Consider the following 16,913-nt stretch of genomic DNA (forward strand, 5'->3'; position numbering starts at 1 on the left):
CTCTCGCCTTAAGTCCTACTTATCTGGAAGAACACATTGTGTCTGCTATAATAATTTTACATCAAAATTCTCTGACGTTAAATATGGTGTACTTCAGGGCTCAGTTCTTGGCCCTCTATTTTTCTCTATTTATATTTCACCTCTTGGCCAAATTATATGCAGTTATGGAATAAATTTCCATTAGTATGCTGATGATACTCCGCTGTATGTGCCTAATATTCAAACTAGGCAAACCCCCTCAAATGGCTGATGATCATACTCAAATGACTAATTTAGAGGCATGCTTGGCTACTGTGAAAAATTGGATGTCACTTAACTTTCTGCTTTTAAATTCGGATAAAACGGAGATGCTGGTCATTGGCCCTGCTAGACACAGACACCAGTTTGATCAAGTAACGATAACAATTGACAACTCTGTGGTTTCACAAAGTGTTGCAGCCAAAAATCTTGGTGTTACATTTGATCCCAGCCTTTCATTTGATAAACACATCAAAGAAATCACCCAAGACTGCTTTTTTTCACTTACATAACATAGCTAAAATTCGGTCTTTTCTGTCCATGGCTGTCGCAGAGACTCTAATACATGCATTTGTTTCATCCAGACTTGATTACTGTAATGTTCTGTTTTCAGGTCTGCCAAATTCTAGTACTAAAAGTCTTCAGATGGGTCAGAATGCTGCTGCTAGAATCCTAACAAAATCTATGAAATTTGACCATATTACACCAGTTCTTGCCTCCCTTCATTGGCTTCCTATCCATGTTTGATCGGAATACAAGGTGCTTTTGCTGACTTGTAAATTCCTAAATGGGCTTGCCCCATCATACCTGTCTGATCTCCTTAAACCGTACACTCCAGCTTGAACTCTTCACTCTCAAAATACAGGCTGCTGGGTGTACCCAAAGTTAAAAAAGTCAGCTGGTGGCAGGGCCTTTTCCTATTGGGCCCTATTCTTGTGGCATAACCTGCCTGCTGACATCAGACAATCAGAGACTGTTGAGCCTTTTATATCCAAACTTAAAACTCATCTTTTTTGCCTTAGCTTACATTTAGTTGCCTTTAAGTTGAATGCTTCACAACCTGTACTGCATGGCAGGTCAGTTTCCGTCTCAATGAATTTACCAACCATTGTTCAACCGATGAGATTATAGCGTATAGATTATGACTAATTCATGACTTAACTGATTATGACTAATGACTATTGCAAACTGTTCTCTTCTCTCACATGTATTTTCTCTCTCTCTGAATGATGTCTTCTTTTTTACGTGGTGATGCTGCTCGTGTGGCTTGGGTCCTGGGCTGTTCTGGTGGCATCTGGACATTGCTTGGCATCCTGCACATCCTATTCTTCATAAATTGTATAGTTCCATTATAGTTCTGTTATCCTCTTTAAATGTTGTATTCTGTAAATTGTGTAAACACAATATCCATTGCACGTTGCCCGTCTTGGGAGAGAGATCCCTCCTCTGTTGCTCTCCCTGAGGTTTCTTCCTTTTTTTTTCTCCTTGTTAAAGGTTTTTTTTTAGGGAGTTGTTCCTTATCCAATGAGAGGGTCTAAGGACAGGATGTTGTGTTGCTGTAAAGGCCACTGAGGCAAATTTGTAATTTGTGATATTGGGCTATACAAATCAAATTGACTTGACTTGACGGGAAGCTCTAGGGTCCAAAATGTTTTCAATATCGCCATCCATCAATTTCAACACTCAAAATCTACTCCTATGTTTACTTGGGTGTGATTGTATAAACGTATTATACATGACATGAACAGTATGAGACCTGAAGTAGGCCACTTGGGGTTTGTTTTAACTTAAACAAGGATGTAAGTTATGGGAACACTCATAACCAATAAGGGAAATTCCTTTTGCTCTGGCCATCCTAAGCTAAGGCTATCATACCTCAGGCCGTTGCTGTAATAGGAAATTGTTTTGTTTTTTTGTTGTTTTTTTTCACAGGCTGCCTTGAAATAGCTGATGTTTTTATAGCTACTGTCATGTTCAAACCCTGTTGTTTAAACCATATAATGTGACTGTACAGCTACAAGTTGGGAAAATGGAAGAATGCCCTTGGTCTGCCAGACATCCTTTGGTATGTTTGGCAAAAGGTCAATGACATCTAGATCCAAGGGAACAGGTTACACTCAAACAGGTGCTGTAGACTGTGAATCATATAAAACTGGGTCACTAGCCTTGCCAAAGTGGAAAATAAATCAGAGGGGTAATCAGGAATTCAAGATACGTATAAAATCACAGGAGAAGATAGATCCCACAATGATTTCAAATGAAAAGCACAATTGTTTAGATAAGCTTGGTCAAACTAGCCATAACTATGGCTATTGCTGAGCCTGCTTCAAATCATGTCAGAGTTACAACTATTTAGCCATTGTGTAATGAAGGCCACCCACTAACTTTACTTCATCCAGACAACTGTGACCAGGCAAAACTGTGCATTTTCTGGACATGTGGCTATTACATCAGCATAGTTAAATGTGAAACATGACATCCTTCTATGCTTGATTAAAGGATCGCATATCAAAGCAACATATATGTTCCTGAAGGGGAAATAGCATTATTTATTTCTCTCAGGTTTGTCTTCAAAATCTGCTTGCTGATGTGACTGCTCCCCTATGTGGCCACTCAGGTAAAGTGCAGCATGCTATCCTCGCACTCCTTTGGCACTTTGAGCTTGTAGCTATGGCATGACAGTTTAAAATTTTGCCCATCATTGTTGTCCCAGTAGGTAAATCCTTTCACTTTATAGCAGATGGCAAACTCTAGAAGGGCCCCAGGCTGCAAAATAAAAGGTGGGACAGGCAGACGAAAACAAAAGATATCCATGTCTGGCACATCACACTCCCCTCGGTACCCACTTGATACCCAGGATGCAGCTGTGTTAGTATGGGTCCTCCAGTTAGTGAACGAGTAGTGCACCGTGACCTCTTTCTCAAAAGCTAAATTAAGTACTTGAATGGTGCCAGTGATCCCCATCTCTGAGCATATGACCCCATCCAGGACCACTTTCTGGTCGCAGAGGCGTTTTAGAAAGCCAGGTTGAGCTCTCATACTGTCAGGGAAACAGGGTTTGAAGTAAGGCATGGACAGCTCCAGTGACTTTCCAAATGTGAGCTCAGAGCTCATCATTAGTTTGGTAATAACATGTGGGGGTATCAGTGGGTTCTCCTGCACTTTGAAGAACTTAACATCTTCTAACTCAAGGCCCAGTGAGTCCACAAAGCGTACCTGCAGGCTCCTAGGTGCCTTCTCCCTTCGTACAAACAAAGGAAGTGACTGAGCTCGTTTCCTCATAATGGGCATAGGATCATTGGAGAAGCTGGGCTGTAATGTGGGGCCCTTTGCCGGTGGGGCTCTTGGACTTGGAGGACGGATCTGGACGGGGGCTTTGGCAGGTTGAGGTTTTGGATCATAAAGGTCTCTTAGACGAATGGTAGTTCTCCCAGTGGTGGGTACGCTGCTAAAGCTGCTGATGAACTGAATATTTCTCTTACCATTCTGAGTGGGAGTTCTCTCCTGCCACCTTTCACAAGCCCCGGCCATGTTCATTACACTTGCAGGGCTAAAAGCATTGAACATTAAATCAGCCCATGCATGAATGAATTGCCCACTTTCTGAAACATTGCAAATATAAATACAAGGTTGCAATTGTTAGTTTTCTGAAATTTCAACAAAATAATACCTTCAGATTATTCAGAATCATATCATTGCCAACCAAATGCCTTAAATGTAAAATGTAAATGCTCTCATCAGCTTATTTAGTTGTTTGTTTGCAAATAGATGGGGCAAAGCTATTTTTAGCCCTTATAATTAAGAAATCTGGGTTTCAGTCACCTGGTTTCTTGCACTGACCTAACTCGGAGGCTCCACGTAGCAGCTAGCTCCACCGCCAGCTGCTACGTCATGACAGTTAAGAGCCTGCATCTGCCAGTAGATGCCACAAATACCTCACGGCAAACAACAAGCAACTTCACAAATGTTCAAGCTATTATAAACATCCTACAAAAGTGAAGTCAAATCAACCACAGACTCTAATATAAAGTGTAGCCTTACTTACTGAGCCACTACGAACCGGTTCGGGATCAGCTTTTTCAATGACAGGAGTAACAACTGCACATACAACATACCGTAATCTATGACTCCCTCCCTTCAAGTTCAGCCCATGACATATAATATGAGACGCTAAGTGTGGCTGGAAGGAGTGTCGGCAATATTAATAGATTGCGCTGGAATTGCTGGGCAATGGCCGTCATGTCAAGTGATGATATCTTCAGGTCTTGTTCCTGTATAGTTGCTGAAATGAAAATCTATTTCACACACACACACACACACACACACACACACACACACACACACACACACAATCTAACAATTGAAGAACAGTATTTCTGATTGCTGGAAGTCCTTGTTTTTTTTTTTTTTGTTTTTTTTTAACGTTTGCTCATAAGTACTCTGGTTCACCTTCTGTTTCGACTATATTCAACAGATTATTTGTTTTTTGTTTTTTTTAAATAGGTGTAGATATTTATACTACTTGCAACGATGTTTCTACATTCTCCTTGCTCTTTTTTCTGGTCAGGTGTTTTACTGTATTAGGTAGGCAATTGTCAGCATATGAATTGCTGCTTGTACTTATTCCAGCACTACTAGTTATTTGCTGTAAGCATAAGCAGTTGAATTAAATAATTTTTACTTAATTTTCATCCGTTCTGTTGTGAGTCACTGTGCACAATAGTCTATTTAGTGAGTAAACTTGCAAAATGGAAAAATCCCAAGATAAATTATGCTACATCGTGGCTTGATGCATGCTCAATAATCCAGGAAAGAATTGATGATTCAACCTTTGATATGCTACATCAAGCAGTGTTTTGAACGAAATGGTAATTAAGCTCCAGTGTGAGTACAACTGCGGATGTAAAGTTATTATTAGCATAAATAACATTCTCGAGGTAAATCTAGGTTGAAATAAGTAAAGGAACTTTAAAAAAATTTGAAGCACGTGACCATCTAAACAGTGCATTTTCCCAAAATTATTAATTTCACCCATACAAAAATCTATAGCATTACCGTAATATATGTTTGTTTTTTTCTTGTAAGCTTGTAGTGTTCTTGGCATTTTCTGCCATTGATGGTAGTACTATAATATTCATAATTTTCTCACCTATAGGATCTGGATTAAATACAGAAGCACTTAATACCTGGATACTGTTCCTGTGGTATTTTGATACTTATTTTTAAACTATTGGAATACTAGATTCGAGTAATTCATTGTATAGTTGACGACAGACATTATGTTGGTTTCAATAAGCTTAAAGTGTTGAATCATACCTCAGGTTATAGAATTCATAATAATTCCCAACACTTTTTTTCCTTCCCTGCCGAAGTATGATTCCTATATCTTGAAAAGCAGTGTTTTAAACACAGATCTATACATTTGTGTTCCGCAAGATAATAATTGGCTATGCACATTTTTTTTCATGTCATGCTGGATGGCATCATAAAACAAGTTAATACTGTGCCCCTTTCTATAATATACCAGCTCTAGAACCTCCTGGGCTAGAAGCTGGAATAACAGGTAAATGTGTTTAACAAGCAGACAGAAGAGAAAATCAGCAGAACCTTAAGACCTGACTGAGGCCCACTGCAAGGGCATCTTTGAGAACGCTGTGTCATGTTGACGAATGGTGCTCTTTTTTTTTTCAAAAACAAGGCCATCATCATCATCATCATCGTCGTCGTCATCATCATCGTCACCACCATCATCATCACCATCGTCATCTCCACAAAGCGAAAACGGTGCCACCTTTTGGACACATCACACTAGTGCAAGTCACCGCCTTCCATAACTCACGGCAGTAATGTTACGGCAATCCAATGGGACGAGTGACCGAAAACCAAACCGCTGAAATACCGCCGAAGATGCCCCTCTAACATTTAGGTTTACGCATGATAACATAGATATACATTAGTGTTTTTGTCATATCTAGCGTGGGACACCATCCTGCTCATTTGAATGGCGCTTTCTGCTGTCAGGCTCTATGGGCGCTGCTGTGCGGGAACGCGCGTCACAGCGCCTCCAGGTGGCGATCAGAGAGAGAGAAGAAAGGAGGAAGGTGTCCTGAAGCAACGACTTGACTAAGGTGGGCGGGTAGGTTACGACATTATTTACACCTAGATGATATTGATATATATTGTTGAGCCAATGATCGTCGAGAGATGTAGTTCTCCCTTTATTCCCATTGTTGCTCTCCTTTTGTCTGTATCTGCCTCTACTGTAGATGCGGTTGGAATATAACGTGTTGGTTAGACAATGTTTTTTTTTTTTGTGTGCGTATGGATCAATTTTAGCCATATCCGAATGAAAGATTGATTATCTGAATCACTATAGGTTAAGATAGGCCACTTATAATGCACCATGGGTTACTAAAAGCATGTCAAGCAATTTACCGCTTTGTTATTTTGTTGTGTAATATTCAATCAAGCAACAAAATGGGTAGGCGGCAATCACAAAGGAAGTCAGTGCAACCCCAGAACACATTTCCGACCGAAGACAGTGTTCAAGCTCCTGAGAAAGTAAGTGCGACTTATTGCAAATAAAAAAATGGTTCAAACAAGAAAATGGTTAAAAATGCGTTTGACATATATGATTAAAACAGGTGTGCATATGTTTTAGCTGTGTTAATCTTTTGATTTTTTTAATTCCTTGCAAATATAGAGGCTTCAGCAAATAAGAAGACACAAACCAAACACCCTCTCAACAAAAAGCAAAATTCCTCAACACAGGTAAGGTTGTTGTTGCTGCAAATGTGTTGCATGTCATGATGGGCAATATGGAAAATATAATCAGGATAATCACATAGTATTTTACTCAGTATTAATATATGTTTCAATATCTGCTTACATATGCAAAAATACCATGTTTAAAAATCCAACTGAAGTTCATCATATTGAACTGTTTCGTAATGTAGAATATAACATCAAACCACATGGATTCTCGTTACCCTTAATTTAAGCAACAAAATTGTATATCACGATGATAAACAATAGTATTATTCATTGCCCAGGCCTTGTTGTGTGTCCACCCTTGCTCCAACATCTGTAAAAATCGTCACTGACATGTCATATAAAGCAGAAAGTGTCTTTAATAATGATCTTTTAAGCCCTTCTGTAATGTCTTTCTATTAAGAGAGTTGATCTCCCCCCCCCCCCCCATAGTGCTCAGGATACATCCTACACAAAGTTCTACCCAGCGTCTACTACAGTGGAGCAAAAGGTTCAGCAGGCCACTCAGTGCCGCCACTACAGAGGACATAAGCATATGGACAATAGGAAGACAAAACATGTATCAACTGTTCAACAGCACCGCCTGTCTGACTCAAGTCCAGATCTGCTTATCAGTCAAACACCAAACCAGCAGGCTGCAAGTCTTACTGGCCACGGGGAAGGAGACAGCGACAGTGATCTGTCCGACTCGGAGCGACTTCATGTACCCCTCTCTGCCCATGGTCCACCACAGCTGGACCTTCGACCAGAGGTCATCAACCCAGAAGACTCCCCCTCCCCTGGTCACAGACTGAGAGGACAGGGCAACAGTGGGTTTAATTTCCCAGACTGCCTGCCACCACCGTTCAACTCCTGGAACCTTGGTCAACTGGCTGTTTTTTACAACACGGAAGGCAGGGGGGCCCCAAGGCCCAGGCCTGTGGGCCCTTTGGAGAGATATCTGGAGAGGATGCTGCAGCTGGAGTGGCACCAGATTCAGACTGTCCAGGAGGAAAGTGGCAAATCCACCGTGTCCAACGTGCTGGCCGCCTGCCACAGGTCACACTCTGCTGCCCCATCTCGCCTCAGTTCTCCCAAGAGCATTCTTCAGTGTCAGCGTGCCTTCCCTCTCACCTTCCTCTCATCTGTGGCAAGTCACTCTGCTCTGCTGTCCAGCTGTGCCTGCACGGCCTGCTACAGACGCTACACGGCATGTGGCATGATGTGCGGACACTCTGTCTATGGCCGCCAGTCTAAAAGGAGTCCCTTGCTTGAGCGCAGGGGTCCTTCGGGCCCCTTGTCAGTCCCCAAAAGAAGCTACAGTGAGACACGTGTGCTCTCCTCAGACAAGACCTTGGCGTCCCGGGCTCAGAAGTTCAACAGCCCTGTGAGGGGAAACAACCATATGAGACATATGCAAGCTCTGGGTAATATTCGTAACCCTGTACAAGGTGCTACCACAAAGTCTCATTCCACTGCCAGAGACTCAGATGATGTGGCCCAAAGAGAGTGTATGCAAACTGGACATGTGTTGTCTGGGGACTGCAGGTCAGTGGGTTTGAGGAAAAGGAGTGGCTCAGAACAGAGACGAGGTAGAACAGAGATATGGGGAAATGGATGTGGAAGGAGGAGTGGCTCAGAGTGTAGAAAAGACGGGACCGAGAGAAGGAGAACATCGACGCTAAAGGAGCAGGAGATAAAACCAGATGCTATCACAGCAATAATGGACAATTTACCGGCTTCCAAACACTCTTCTCTAAGCAAGCCAAACAGGTCAAAGCAGGTTGAATTTGTTACCTAGTATGAACTTTACAAAGTGTTCTCTGTACTCCACAGATGTTAAAGGAATTGTATCTGACAAAGTCACACACTGCCACTAAAAATATGAATGTGTTTGTAATCATGTTCGTTTCAGATTTTAAAAAGGTTAAAACAAAGTTATTTTAACTCTTTTATAGTATTGTTTTAAACATTTAGTTGTATTCGTTTGCTCGCTTTTGTATTGGCTTTCACGGCAGTTTTCCCGAGTTTTGTTCTTTTCTAATATTCAAATGTTGTGACGAGTCCAGGAAGTTACTGCTGTGCCCAGGATGTAATGCACATTCCCTTTTGATCATATATGAGTATTTTCTGACTTCTGGGTAGCGCTCGACTGTAATGTACGCGTAGCTCAGTAGCTGGTCCTCAACAACTCCTAAACTCCTTTTTTTAAGTTACTCTTTCGACCAACACTGGTAACACATCGCAGCATAATGTCTCAAGGAAAGCCCGGGGCAAACGGGAAGGCGATAGTATGTCGCCGTTAAAGAAAAAAACCTGTGGTTACGATGCCAAAGGAAGAGTTGGACGACGCCATTGCTAACGCTGTTGTAAACTACTAATAAGACCCACTGGCCGTTCGACTAGGGGGGGGGGGGGTCTGACCCTTTAGTCGAGTGGTTAGTGATGTCGCCCTGTGGTGCAGTACACCCCGTGTCGAATCCCGCACCGGGCGAGAAAATGGCTCGGTTACACTGTTAAGACCGCGTTGCTAGAACAGCGGAGTGACCTCAACACGTTAATCCAGTCGGCAGTTAAAGAAGCGCTCAACAATGCCCTCATCCCACAGTTAACAGAACTAACGCGTCAAATTGAACATCCATCCATCCATTATCCAAACCGCTTATCCTGCTTTCAGGGTCGCAGGGATGCTGGAGCCATTATATTGCAGCGAATTCAGGGGGCAGTCGGGAACCGCCACCACAGCCGAACCCTTGTCTCCTGCACCGCGGGCGACAACGTTAACCAGTGGACTAAAGGGTCCGGCCCGTTAGCCAACGTGTCTACTTATCCGTTACACTACTCGCCTCTTTCGGAAAGCGCATCCCCGCGCTTCAGCATATCAGCTCCCTCACGCCTCTGATCGCACGCGCTTCCGATGACCTCACGGTCTCGCCATCCCACTTCCGACACCAATGTAGCGAATTCAGGGAGCAGCCGCGGGAACCGTCACAGCCAGGACGCGAACCCGTATCTCCTGCACCGCGGGCGACAACGTTAACCAGTTGACTAAAGGGTCCGACCTTATCCGTTACACTACCCGCCTCTTTCGGAAAGCGCGTCCCCGCGCTTCAGCATATCAGCTCCCTCAAGCCTTCGGACGCACGCGCTTCCGATGACCTCACGGTCTCACCATCCCACTTCTGACACCAATGTGGCAGCCCGAGGACCGCCACAACGCGAACCCGTATCTCCTGCACCGCGGGCGACAACGTTAACCAGTGGACTAAAGGGTCCGACCCATTAGCGAAGGGCCAACGTGTCTACTTATCCGTTACACGTTACACTGCCCCCTTCCTTCGAAAAGGGCGTCCCCGGCCGGACCGTCACAGCCGGGGCGCGAACTCGTGTATTCCGCACCGTCGGCGACAACGTTAACCAGTCGACTACTGGTTAACGTTGTCGCCCGCGGTGCAGGAGATACGGGTTCACGTCCCTGGTGTGACGGTTCCCGCGGCTGCCCCCCGAATTCGCTACATTGGTCTCAGGAGTGGGATGGTGAGACCGTGAGGTCATCGGAAGCGCGTGCGCCCAGAGGTGTGAGGGAGCTGATATGCTGAAGCGCGGGGACGCGCTTCCCGAAAGAGGGGTGTAGTGTAATGTGTAACGCATAAGTAGACACATTCCTGGGCTAATGGGTCGGACCCTTTAGTCCACTGGTTAAATTTGTCGCCCGCGGTGCAGGAGATGCGGGTTCGCGTCCCGGCTGTGGAGGCGGATGCCACTTCAGGGTGGCCCAAAACAAGGGCCGCTAGGCCAGGATTATGTAGACACACTACAGTACCGGATGGAGGCAACTCCTCAGCTGGCTCGAGAGAATATGGCTTCTGCAGGGGAAAGGCAGAAGAGAACCTATGACGTACGTTGCCACCGCAAAGAGTACCAGCAGGGGGACAACGTATGGGTGTATAACCCACGGTGAAAGAAGGGACGGCCCCCAAAGCTGGACAGCAACTGGGAGGGGCCCTGTGTCATCCTGAAGAGGATCTCAGAGTTTACCGACAGAGTGAAGCTGCACAGCCGCCCTCGGATAGTCATCCTTCACCAGGATCACCTCGCACCTTATGTCAGCCGGGACAGCAACCAAGCTGGGACTGAAAGTGCGGTGGGAGGAGGTGGGGTGCCGGACCCCTCTTCCTCTGTAGACCAAGCTACCGGTGTCCAGGGAGGGGGTAAGGACACTGTTGGATCAGAGTCACCCTCCCTGGATGTCAGTAAGGAGCTACCACCAGAGGACCTTGTTTTGGGCCAGGGAGGGGGCGGGGAGCTGGGCTTACAGAGCTGCCCTCTCTGGCCAGGAACGGAAACAGCGGTGATGTCAAGGGTGGGGGCTGGGACCCAGCGGATAGAGTGCCGCCCCCCATCATCCATCAGCAGCCCACTGCAAGGAGTAGCACGGGATGGGAGGGTTGCTCGGCGGAAGAAACCCTCATGGTGGATAGACCCATCCACACGGGATTTGGGTTAGGCCTTTCAAGCCTAACCCAAATCCCATCGTTGGTCTTTCAAGGAAGGGGGCAGTGTGGCAAATTCTATTTGAGTGTTCCTGCTGGGAGTGGGGGGTCATTTGCATATTACCCACAATGCAGCAAATTCAGGGGGCAGCCAGGAACTGCCACCACAGCCGGGACGCAAACCCGTATCTCCTGCACCGTGGGCGACAGTGTTAACCAGTGGACTAAAGGGTCTGACCCGTTAGCCAAGGGCCAACGTGTCTATTTATCCATTACACGTTACACTATCATAGACAATATGTGTGAACTGGCCAGAGACCTCGAGTCCTCTCACAAAGCTATCTGGAGCAACACGGCTAAGTTTGACGCACTGCAGGCTACGATGAGAGCTAGCAAGCAACAAGCTAATGCTCTTCAGCATCAAGTGGGGGAACTCACCTCAAAAATCACTCAGATGGAGGACCATAGCCGGAGGTCCAACATGAGACTGATCAAGCTGAAGGAAGGCGAGGAAGGGTTGGATGCCATTGGTTTTCTGAGCAAAAAATATGCCGAAGTGGATACCTTCATTGGGAGAACGGGTTATCCGCATAGAGAGGGCCCATAGACTTTACAGCAGAGTTAACACAGATGCCAAGCAGCCTCGCATGCTGATCTTCAAACTGCTGGACTACTCTGACCGTCAAGCCATTTTGAAGGGAGCTAGAGCTCAGCCTGTTAAGCATAACAAGCAAATATTGCTGTTCTTCCCGAATTACAGCAGAGAAACGATGAGCAAACAGAAGGAGTCCGCCCTGGTCCACAAGAGGATGATTTCGCTTGGGCTCCAGCCGTTCCTGCTTTACCTGGCCCAGCTGAAAATCACCTATCGTGGGCATACCATCAACTTTGGGATGCCACATGAGCTGAGAATTTTCTTCAAAACACCTTTCAACTTCCACCAGCCCTACAAAACCAAGAAATGCTCCGGGAGCTCCAGGAGCTGGACAACGGCGACATGATGGGCGCCTCATCACTGCCACCATGAGTTAATGTTGCCTACAGCTAAACAAGCTTGCGACATTATGCTGTACACTCTTGCGTCTTGACTTAAATCAGCGAAGACTAATGATGGCAGGCCTTACTGCAGCAAAAAAGACCATACTGACACTGTGGATTAATCCCAAACTTCCTTTAATTAAGTGCTGGATGGCGTCCTACCAGAGCATAGTTTCTCTTGAGTGTACAACAGCATGACTCAAGAGAGCCAATCTTGCCACTGTGCAGGCATGGTCAGGCATAGCGGTGTCCCTAAGCGACTACCTTAAAAGAAGGGATCTCCCCCCTCCACACCCAGTAACATCAGCCCTGAAGCAGGCCAGCTTTGGAAGTTAGTAGGAATGGATGGTTGTATATACAATGTATAGTTTTGTTTCATTGTTTTTTTCCCCCTCTTTCTTTTCAGTCCATTATTATTTGTTTTTCCCTTGAGAATGTCTGTCTCTTACTCTCAGCTACTATGGATACGGTTTCTTATTCTGTAAATTTATTTTTCCCCCTTTATTTCAGTCCTTAAATATTGTTACGAATGTGCCGCCCTGTTGTTCGTGTGTTTGTTGTGTCCTGTTTTTAAAAAATAAATATTGTTGATCACAAAAAACCAAAAAAACAAAACATGGGTATTTTCTGTGTATCATGTATGTTTCTTGTTTATTGATTTATGTAATAAATGAAACTCACATTGTCGAAAACACCAAAAAAGGCACTCCTAAGTGTAATGATCTGTGCCCTCTGGCTCAAATATTACTAGCAAATATTACACTAAGAAGAATCATAAATGCTGTCAAAACCACACACACACACACACACACACACACACACACACACACACACACACACACACACACACACACACACACACACACACACACACACACACACACACACACGCACACAGATGACAAAGGAAAAGCCTGAATGTTTGACCCCTACAGTGAGGGGGTCTGGGGGCTCTGCTATGCTGTGGGGGACATTTTCCTGACACAGTTTGGGTCCATTTGTCCCCTTAGAGGGAAGGTTCACTGCCAATCAATACGAAGTTATTCTGAGTGATCACCTTTATCCTATGATGAAACATTTCTATCCTGATAGGAGTGGTCAATCAATCAATCAATCAATCAATCAATCAATCAATCAATCAATCAATCAATCAATCAATCAATCAATCAAGTTGCATTTTATGTAGCGCTTTTCTAGCTGCAACAGTCTCCTCCAGGATGACAATTACCCCATCCACAGGGCACGAGGGGTCACTGAATGGTTTGATGAGGAGGAAAATGATGTAACTCATATGATATGAGCTTCAGAGTCGCCAGATCTCATCCCAATTGAACACATATGGGACATTTTGGATCGATGTGTTACAGTGCTCTCCACCACCATCATCAAAACACCAAATGAGGGAATATCTTTTGGAAGAATGGTGTTCATGCCTCCAGTAGAGTGCAGACTTGTAGAATCTATGACAAGGAGCGTTGAAACCATTCTGGAGGCTCGTGATGGCCCAACACCTTACTAAGAGACTATGTTGGTTTTCATTTCATTTCATTTGACACCCATCTGTATATGCAGTACATAATTGAGCCAAAACAAACAGTCACACGCACAATTGCAAATACTCCGGTCTTGGAGCTCCATTGAGTCAACAATAGCTCCAGCTACCACAATTCATGAAATGTTCCTTGAGTCTCATTCATTAACCTTTTTTTCTGAAACTCCATGTGCCATATGTCAGACTGAGCATTCACACTAAAGACAAACTTGACTCATCATACTCATCAACTAATATATTCATCCATTTCCTGACCTAATGTGCTGACCTGTCAGAGGTCAACATATAGGACATCAGGCTAGGATGTAATGAATCTAGTTTCCAATCTCACACTTATTGAACTACCAATAAAGGAATCTTGATGCAAATATCAATGGATTAGATCAATGGTACTCAGTTTGACTTGAGATAATGGATGACGTCTTTCTCTACACAATTATTAAACATGCACGTTTATGTATCGTTTAGGATGAAGGATTTAAGGACTTCGTGGGACTCCTAAACCTAACTTACATCATAGGCTCTGAAAAGATGGTTAAATGAGATTTAAGGCAACCAAGGAGAAAGAAGGCTGAGGTGCAGGTGGCCACAGATGTGAGTCTTGCATCAGACATTTGGACCTCCATTAATATGGATACCTACCTGTTTTGAACTTTCAGTAGATCTGTTGAGTGTGGAGAAAACTATTCTGTTCTGTGTGTTGAATCACTCACAGCTTAGAATATAGATGTTGTTAAAACAACTCCTAGAAGAGTTTTGTGTCCAGGGGATGCCGAGGTGCCTAGTGACAGGTGTGGCAGTTAACAAGATTTCATGTGCTACAACTTCAAAGATGTGTTGTACAATCTGCATTGCACGTGCACTCAGTGTAGTGGTTAAAAAAATCTATTCATCTGACCCTAAGGCTGGCGGAGATTCAACAGAAGGCAAGAAAGCTAGTGGGATGCTTTAAATCTAGTCCTATTGCAAGAGAGCTTTGACTCTGAGCACTGACCATAGCCCACTGAGCTCAAATAAGTTTAATACAGCTGGGTATCATTGATGAGTGTCTGGGTACGCTCTCTGCTCCGAGCTGTGAGTGGAGAGGCAGGTCACAGGTTCAAAGGTTATTTCTCTTGTGAAAATTCTAGCAAATTCTGTCAACATTTTTTAAACCAAATCCTGTTCATACATTAAAAAAAAAACCATCTAAATTCTTCCTAGTCTCTGAAAGCATTCGCACCGTCTTGTTTTCTGCGTTATTTTACTTTGGTTACAGACGTGTATATTCATTCATCCTTCTTTGCTACTGTTTGCTTCAAAGGGTCCAAACATTTCATTTCGTTATTATTTATTCTGCTCATGGTAACGCACAGCTCCAGAAAGAAACAAGCAATTCATGATCAAACACAACTCAATTTACACATTTCATGATTGAAAAGGAGCAGGGAGAAGAAAATCTTACTTTACCTGCCCTTACTCAAACATAAATAAACAACAGAATATATGGTCAGTCAGTCAGTTACTCAACAACTAATACTTACAGCAACATGAGAAATGAAAAAGAATCAAAAAGCCATACTCAATAATTCACCATCAACTGAAAACCCCATTACCTGGCAACTCCATATTTTCTAATTATTCTTTCATTATATATTTTCTTGAATCAAAAGATATTTATACAACCCTTTAGATCATTCTCTAAAGAATTCCATAATTTGATGCCACATACTTAAATACACATCTGCTTTAAAGTAGTACATGCATACTGATGTTTAAAATTAAATTAGCTTCTGTGGTCCTCATCCTCTGAACTGAAAACAATTTTTTTTTTGTAAATCTTCTGGTAAAACTCTGCTTTTTGCCCTGTATATAACTAACACGGTCTGTAACACAACTAAATCTTTAAGTTTCATTAATCCTGACTTAATAAACAGTCTGCTGGTGTGTTCTCTTGGATCCACTTTATGAATAATTCTTACTGTTCTTTTCTGTAATATAACCAGTGGCTTTATGTTGCTCATGTACGCGTTGCCCCACACTTCCACACAGTAACTGAAATATGGCAAAATAAGTGAACAGTACAGAATTCGCATGACCTTGTAATCTAACAAATCATTTGCTTTATTCAAAACAGAAATATTCTTAGACAGCTTTGTTTTTACATATGCTATATGAGATTTCCATGTCAGTTTGTCATCCATTATTACACCCAAAAATCTAAACTCAGATACTCTTTCAATATCAAGTCCATCTATAGACAGTAAAACATTTTCATCCTTTTTCTGTTTCGCAAAAGTCATAAACTTAGTTTTGTTCAAATTTAATGATAACTTATTTTCATCAAACCATCTTTTCAGGTTGACCATCAATGGTATAGTCCTTTTCTATATAATGCATCAAAAAAAAACCCTGATGTTGTTTTATGTTTAGATACATTTTAAAGGTCAATATTGAAATCCCTACAGATTATAAATGTTTTACTTTAATTTAGCCTATTCATTAATTCTTCCATACTATATTTAAACGTTTCTACATGTGACCCTGGTGTTCTGTACACACAAGTGACAACGATATTTCTCATCCTTTCCATTTCAATTTTCACAGTTATACATTCCATTAAATCATTGATTACAGTTGTCATGTATACAACTGGTCTACATTTAAGTAACTGTATACATATAGGGCCACACCCCCTCCCCTCCTGTTGACTCTGTTGATATGATGTAACTAATAACCCTCAATAAGAAAATCAATACCTTTCTCTTGATTTAACCATGTCTCAGATAAGGGGCTATCAACTCTAATTCATCAACATTAATTAATTTCCCAAGATATTGGATAACGACATCGAAAATAAGCGGATACAAATGTGCTAGAACAAGAATTCTATACTTTAAAGCAAATAACCACAGTAATGGACATGAACAGGAGTGAGGCCAAATATTGCCACAACAGGCGCATATTTGAGACATTATTTGATGCATTGAATTACGGATGATCCGCTGTGGCGACCCCTAACGGGAGCAGCCGAAAGTAGTAGTAGTAGTGGATTTGATGCATTGAATTAGTTTCATCACCAG

The 16,913-nt window shown here is 43.2% G+C and overlaps 2 protein-coding genes across 2 annotated transcripts; one reads left to right on the forward strand and one right to left on the reverse strand.

Annotated features, from left to right (window-relative positions):
• Positions 1 to 2,631: 2,631 nt before the first annotated feature.
• ppp1r3db (protein phosphatase 1, regulatory subunit 3Db) lies at positions 2,632 to 3,549 on the reverse strand. Its single transcript, XM_056301557.1, has one exon. The coding sequence runs from the start codon at positions 3,547 to 3,549 to the stop codon at positions 2,632 to 2,634; it is 918 nt and encodes a 305-aa protein (XP_056157532.1).
• A 3,775-nt stretch (positions 3,550 to 7,324) lies between these two features.
• fam217bb (family with sequence similarity 217 member Bb) lies at positions 7,325 to 8,569 on the forward strand. The gene has a single exon (XM_056301559.1). It carries the CDS (start codon positions 7,325 to 7,327, stop codon positions 8,567 to 8,569), a length of 1,245 nt encoding a protein of 414 aa, XP_056157534.1.
• Positions 8,570 to 16,913: the final 8,344 nt, after the last annotated feature.

The sequence above is a fragment of the Lampris incognitus genome, chromosome 2, assembly GCF_029633865.1.
Source record: "Lampris incognitus isolate fLamInc1 chromosome 2, fLamInc1.hap2, whole genome shotgun sequence".
Classification (NCBI taxonomy): Eukaryota; Metazoa; Chordata; class Actinopteri; order Lampriformes; family Lampridae; genus Lampris; species Lampris incognitus.